This window comes from Clupea harengus, chromosome 6, assembly GCF_900700415.2.
Source record: "Clupea harengus chromosome 6, Ch_v2.0.2, whole genome shotgun sequence".
Classification (NCBI taxonomy): Eukaryota; Metazoa; Chordata; class Actinopteri; order Clupeiformes; family Clupeidae; genus Clupea; species Clupea harengus.
The window spans coordinates 3,828,313-3,835,681 of NC_045157.1; the positions used below are offsets into that span (position 1 = coordinate 3,828,313).

The following is a 7,369-nucleotide window of genomic DNA, read 5'->3' on the forward strand; positions in this document are numbered from 1 at the left end:
GATGGTGCAGTGGGTAAAGGAATCAGATTTACAATAACATTTCACTTTACATTTCCGTTAACATCGCAACAAACCTTCTGCGAGGACAATACTCTATTATGAGACAAGCATGGATACCACGAAGTGAAAAAGGTTGCGCCACCAGTCACACAAGGTTTTTGTCGCCGCCAAGTGGAGATATCAGATAACTCCTGGGATGACCATAGTATCCCAGAATGCATCGCCTTTGAAGCGGTAGCGCGAGGACAACGTGCATGATTTGGAGGGACCGTCTCCAACTTCCACGAAATAACGATCAATTAATTTGCGTGTTAGGTAGCTCGAAGAAACACCTTAACACCACAATAACGTAAAAGAAAACAAAGAAGGCTACCAAGCAGAGGGAATCATGTCTTTGGTTTGCGCAAGTAAGTCTATTCTGCAGTTGAAGTTGCATTAGCTTTCGATACATGTTAGCTTTGCTAGCTGGCTTACCATTCAAAATAAACTTTATGAAGATAGCTAATTGACTTAACTACAATGCTGTCCTATCTACTGTATGATTATATTGGGGAATAGTATGAAGTGTATTATTTGCATCTTTATATTTGGCAGGCTCAGTAGGTGCGATTGTTATGTTACTTCGCTGACTTTTGATAGCCACGTATGCTAGCTTGCTTATCAATGGTTAGCTGCTTTCTTTTACTAGCTAGTTGGCTAACTCACCTGAACTATTTACCTTCTGGCTTTCAGTAGTGGTTACAAGAAGCTTGTTTCTCTGATTAACCATATACATGCATCCTCTTATTGTGTTAGCTATGTTTGGTCATGCAATTCTGTAATGTTCATTTACAACATGTGTTGACAGTCTCCAATGAGGTTCCTGAGCACCCCTGCGTTTCACCGGTCTCCAACCAAGTGTTTGAGCGCCGCTTGATTGAGAAATATATCGCGGAAAACGGCGCAGACCCTATAAACGGGCAGCCGCTGTCCGAAGAGCAGTTGATTGACATCAAGGGTGAGTAGTCATAAGAGCGTTTTTAAACACTTAACGTCTATGTTCATAAAATGTTAAGTATTCAATTACATTTGAATTATATAGACAATAAAACTGTCTGAATGACCTTTACAGAGCCCAGGGTCTGAACCCCTTTTATAATGTATGACGGTGATGTTTTATATAAATGTGTTATAACAGCCTATTGGTCTCTCGCACAGTTTCCCATCCTATCCGTCCCAAGGCTCCCTCAGCAACTAGTATTCCTGCAATCCTCAAGTCGCTACAGGATGAATGGGTGAGCGCTTGCACAGCGCATTAAACATCACATATGCATGATTTGGTTAACTTTTTAGCACATTTACAGTGCATTTTAAAGCATTTGCCAAGACATTGTGAATATTTGACAAATCTGAAGATTTGACCTAATATTACAACTTTTCATCGCTTATTTCTTCTCCTATCTCTCCCTCTCGTCCTTCATTGTGTGTCTCAGGATGCGGTGATGCTGCACAGTTTCACTCTGCGCCAGCAGCTGCAGACCACCCGCCAGGAGCTCTCTCACGCCCTCTACCAGCATGACGCCGCCTGCAGAGTCATCGCTCGCCTCACCAAAGAGGTCACAGCAGCCAGAGAGGGTAAGGCCTTACGCACACGGGCCGCGCTGTGGCTGCGTTACCTGTTGCTTTTCATTTCGGCGCCCGTGTCAACAGGTTAGAACGTGCACACTGCCGACGTGAGAGACGCACGGCTCGAAAATCCATGGAAAAGGCCGGTAACGCAGCCAGTACGAAACGGGCCTAAGAGCCAACATCACATCACATTCTAGGACTGGGAATCAGAGACTAGTAACTTGCATGTTTGTTGCAGCAGCAGGTTTACTTCCACACTCACTCTTGTGCTTTCCCTTCACAGCTCTGGCCACACTCAAACCCCAAGCTGGATTGGTTGTTCCACAGGCTGCTCCTGCCTCCCAGCCAGCTGTGGTATGTGATTAACTGATTTTCATCTCATTTTAAGAATCCTCTGTTTAATGTCACTTTAAGAATCCTCTTTATTGTTGTCCTGAGTTCTTTGTGTGTTTAATCCCTGTGGAACTGAACTGCAGAATTTAAACCCACTTGCCTTCCTTTCTCCTGTGTCTTCATCCCTCCCCTGTCTTAATCTGGTTGTTTCCGTTAGGGTGCGGGTGGAGAGCCTATGGAGGTTAGCGAACAGGTTGGCATGACAGCGGAGATCATACAGAAGGTAAGATTCACTCACCTGTGTGTCTTGGTGTCTTTTGCATGTGATTTTATTTACTCCACCAGTTTCAAGGTGAAAGTTGTATTTGTTGCATACATACCTGTGTGTGTGTGTGTGTGTGTGTTGGGGGGTATTTGTGTCTTATTGTGAAAAAACGTAAACATGTTTTTTTCCCCCCCCCATGTGTTTAGCTGCAAGACAAGGCCACCGTGCTGACAACAGAGAGAAAGAAGGTAAGGGAAACATGAGCCGAGGCCAATAGGGTTATGCATTTGAGCGTTATGTCCTCTCTACTAGCCTAACTGCTTAATAGAAGTGTTTATTCAGCTCTGGTGGTGCTGGTGTTGTCTACACTGCAGTAATTAGTCCAACTCTAACTCAAAAACAGTTTTGTGTGATTGGGTTTTTGAATCTTGGACATTAGTCTCGGAGCATAAAATTCCTTTTTGTCTCCCTCATGCTAATTTCTAACTCGAAGTGTTGTCTTTTGTCCCCCCCACCACACACACACACACACACACGCACCTTCTGCCTCCCCCGCCCCATCCCACACACACCCACCTTCTGCCTCCCTCACCACACACACACACACACACACACCTCCTGCCTCCCTCAGAGGGGAAAAACCGTCCCAGAGGAGCTGGTCCGCTCCGAGGATCTTGGCAAATACAGACAAGTGGCCTCGCATGTTGTAAGTGAAGCTCCTGTACACACACACAGAAAAACATTCCGTTTAGGACATAGGATTTAAGTTATAGACACACTTGACTATTCCTGTGGGTGTCTCTGTGTTAGATTTGTCCTAATTCAGGACGTTTCTGTCCCTCTCCCAGGGGCTGCATAGTGCCAGTATCCCAGGCATTCTCTGTCTGGACCTCTGTCCCTCAGATACCAACAAAGTACTCACCGGTAGGCCTCCTCTTCTTCTACGTCTGGACATCTTCTGGTTCTTTCTTCTCTTATTGTTTTGTTCCTTGAAGATGCAAATTTCATTATGGTGATATCCTAATTCATATAATTTTAGCTATGTCATTTCTTAAAAGATATTTTGATTTTAAAGTGGTATTGTGGACTACAGTCTGCATGTGTACGAAGCCCAGTTATCATGTTCGACAGCGCTTGCTTTCTTATATCAGCAAGTGAAATTCAAAATATGCTGTATCTGTTTCCTTATTCTAATTGAACCCGTTGCCCCTCACCACTGGTGCCTGTGTTAAACACTTCCCTATGTTCACTCTTTCTAGGTGGAGCTGATAAGAACGTGGTGGTGTTTGACCGTCGGGAGGAGCAGATTGTGGCCACCCTCAAAGGTCACACCAAAAAGGTCACCTCTGTCATCTACCATCCTTCTCAGGTAACATCCCACCCCCTGCACAGCATTAACAGACCCCTAATCACTCGTGACAGTGATGGTGCTATGTATATTCAATTTGTGTAATGTTGCATGTTTTGTTTTATGTTCTTCCCCTCAGTCGGTGGTGTTCTCAGCTTCTCCCGACACCACCATCCGGGTGTGGTCTGTCACCGGGGGCAACTGTGTGCAGGTGGTGCGTGCTCACGAGGCGAGCGTGACTGGCCTCTCCCTGCACGCCACTGGAGACTACCTGCTGAGCTCCTCTGAAGACCAGGTAACACACCCACACATGCAAACACCTGATGGGTCAAGGGGAAACCTCTTGCCTGTGTACTGGTCAACTACACATACACTATATGGACAACAGTACTGGTGCCCATTCATTCTGTAGAGCATTTATGAGGTCAGGCACTGATGTTGGATATATTAAAGTGTATGGATTACAATGGCATTAGCCCCTGTTGGTGTAATGGTCAGGCATCCGAATACTTTTGTCTATATAGTGTCGTCCAGGGCCGGTCTCTGCCATGTTTCAGACTAATGTAGTGTGTGTGTGTGTGTGTGTGTGTGTGTGTGTGTGTGTGTGTGTGTGTGAAAGCAGTAGAGCACACACCTCATGTAGTAATTTTGACAGTTGCCTTTGTCCTTTAAGCATTGCATGCCATTAGCCTCTGATCTTTTGAAGGTGTACAATGGTTCTGGTTTATTAAAAATAGTTGCAGAACTTATAACCAGACACTGGAAGCTGTTTAAGGAGGTGTTGTGTGTTTACAAACCAGTATAAACTCGCTACGGTATCTGAGGTTTGAGTGATGGTGTCCATATACTCAGAGGTCCTCAAAAACCTTTAATGTCATACTGACACCAGTAGCCATAACTTGATGAGATCCGCTGCAATGGTGCAAATGGTCCAAGAGAAACTTGTTACAGAACATTGATGTCATGAGTTGATGGACGTAGGACACAGTGAATTTTTTTCTTTCTTTCTGTTGAATGTCTAAACTGATATGTGTGTTCTGTGTTTTAGTACTGGGACACAGTGAATTGTTTTTCTGGTGAATGTCTAAACTGATATGTGTGTTCTGTGTTTTTAGTACTGGGACACAGTGAATTGTTTTTCTGGTGAATGTCTAAACTGATATGTGTGTTCTGTGTTTTTAGTACTGGGACACAGTGAATTGTTTTTCTGGTGAATGTCTAAACTGATATGTGTGTTCTGTGTTTTTAGTACTGGGACACAGTGAATTGTTTTTCTGGTGAATGTCTAAACTGATATGTGTGTTCTGTGTTTTTAGTACTGGGCCTTCTCTGATGTCCAGACCGGTCGTGTTCTGACTAAAGTGACCGACGAAACCGCAGGATGTGGTGAGTGTGCCTTTGCATAGTAACAATCATAGACATAGGAAGACTTGGACCGGCAAAACCTGCGACATCAAGGGTCCCAGCAAGTTCACTGGGGGTGGGACCAGGAAGTGTTTTGCCCCGTGTAAATGAATGGGAGTACGTGACTTTGCAAGCTCTTGTACAATCACTATCTCCCTGCTATGTCTGCACAACATACATATTTATGTTACTTCAAAGAAGGACCACATCATTTTTAAATGACCAAAACATGGGGGATTCTATTGGTGTTTTTAGCTTAGCATAGCAGGCTAGCTAACATGCTAGTGGGTATTGTAAATATGTTTAATAGTGCGCAAGTCACTTACATGGGGAAAAACACTTCCTTGTCCCACCCTGTGGGACTACTTCCCAGTTTTCAAAATGAATGTAAGTGAATGGCGATGTCCCAGGCATTGCTGGTCCAGGTATGCTTATGTCGGTGGTAACAGTATTAGATACATTCACCTTGTTATCCATCAGCACTGTTCCTGTGTAACATTGTTCGTGTTCCCTTGTGCCCCCAGCTCTGACGTGCGCTCAGTTCCACCCTGACGGTCTGATCTTTGGCACGGGCACCGCGGACTCTCAGATCAAGATCTGGGATCTGAAGGAGCGCACCAATGTGGCCAACTTCCCTGGACACTCTGGCCCCGTCACTGCCATCGCCTTCTCTGAGAATGGGTATTACCTGGCCACAGGTAAACGAAGCACCTGCAGCATAGGCTGTTTTGGCATTCTGTGTTATGCAAGACATCTTGAGAGATGCCCATAAACATATGTATGTGTGTGTGTGTGTGTGTGTGTGCGGGTGCGGGTGCGGGCGCCCACACATTAATGGGAGAGCTAGTGTTCGATATTTCTGTGTGTGTGTTTTAACGCTTGTGATTGCTTTCTGTGTCTAGGTGCTCAGGACAGCTCTCTGAAGCTTTGGGATTTGAGGAAACTGAAGAACTTTAAGACTATTGCTTTGGATAACAATTATGAGGTTAGCTTCCATACGAATAACACATTCAATGAAATTGTCTTGAGGAGTAATGTTAAAAAAAAAAAGATTTCTTTTCTTTTTTTTCTTCTTTTTTTGCAAAAGTACTTTTTACACACATTGTTCATTGTATAATAACGAATCTCCATGAATATTTGAAAATACTCTTGTAAATACTCACCTCTCTGTAATCTTCCAGGCAGTATCAATACCCCTTTCATCCCTTCAGTGTTTGGTAATACTCCTCTTCTCTTTCTCTCTCGCAGGTGAAGTCCCTGGTCTTCGACCAGAGTGGTACCTACCTGGCTGTGGGTGGATCCGACATCAGAGTGTACATCTGCAAGCAGTGGTCTGAGGTCCTTAACTTCGGTGGTGAGTCAATTTCTAGAATGCCCCCCCCCCCCCCCCAAAAAAAAGATGAGTTATTCTTTCCACAAGGAGTCTCCAGTCTCACTGAGTTTAAATCAGTCCTAAGTTAATCATCTCATGTGTGCTTCTTTCCACTTCCTGTTTTATTGTTTTATTATTTTTCATTCTTCCTCCATCTTGTGTTTATTACGTGTCTGCTTTCTTCCTCCTTGGCTAATCTCTCTCTCTCTTCCTGCAGACCATACTGGACTAGTGACCGGGGTGGCTTTCGGTGAGCACGCCCAGTTCCTCTCCTCTACTGGAATGGACAGAAGCCTGAAGTTCTACAGTCTGTAGGATGGAGAGAAACACGAGTTAGATAGTGTGTGTGTGTGTGAGAGGGAGAGAGAGACAGAAGGAGAGCGAGAGAAATGGAGGTGTCCAGTGGTAGCGACTGTGAGTTTTGTATTTGAGGGGTTTTCCAGGAATGATGTGAAGCAGCCAGCATCAAACCTTACTGTATAATTTGGTGACCAATTGTAAGAATTGTATTTGCAAAAACATTGGTCAGTACCCGGTGCATCTGTGTGCTCTGCAAGCATTTAATGTAGTTTTCTTTCGTATGATCTCTTGGGAATTGTTTTGGGGTTTAACAGTCACTCCTACATGTCCAGATATCAGACCCCTTGTCTGTGATTCATTAGCTCAGATACTAAACTGCTTTTCCAATAAACATTTTGTGTCTCTACTTGCCATTTCATGATAAGGAAAAAAATATCAAGCTCAAGTGTCAAGTTTTTTTTTTTTTTTTTTCCAACTTTTACATCTCTGTATTTCATAGTAAGTTCATAGAACTGTATATTTTGTCTTCTACCATCGTTGCTTCTGTAGACTGATATATAAATATGAATTCAAGATCAATAAAGAAATCTTTCTGTAGTTGGACACTGTGTTTTGAGAGCGAAAGACGTCAAGGTTCCCCACGAAATCAATGAGTGTTTTTTCAAAGCCCCTGCACCATAAAGAAACGCGGAACTACCAACAGGACACTTTCTGAAATGCGATGTTAGATTCTACGTCC

The 7,369-nt window shown here is 43.9% G+C and overlaps 1 protein-coding gene across 1 annotated transcript; it reads left to right on the forward strand.

The window, feature by feature from the left end:
- The first annotated feature begins 200 nt into the window (after window positions 1-200).
- Window positions 201-7,227, forward strand: prpf19 (pre-mRNA processing factor 19). The gene is made up of 16 exons (XM_031568791.2): window positions 201-407; window positions 848-997; window positions 1,198-1,274; window positions 1,473-1,614; window positions 1,892-1,962; window positions 2,159-2,224; window positions 2,413-2,454; window positions 2,838-2,912; window positions 3,055-3,130; window positions 3,466-3,575; window positions 3,694-3,849; window positions 4,871-4,940; window positions 5,483-5,656; window positions 5,861-5,943; window positions 6,207-6,312; window positions 6,548-7,227. Exons 1-16 carry the CDS (start codon window positions 389-391, stop codon window positions 6,643-6,645), a joined length of 1,515 nt encoding a protein of 504 aa, XP_031424651.1. The 5' UTR covers window positions 201-388; the 3' UTR covers window positions 6,646-7,227.
- The last annotated feature ends 142 nt before the right edge of the window (window positions 7,228-7,369 follow it).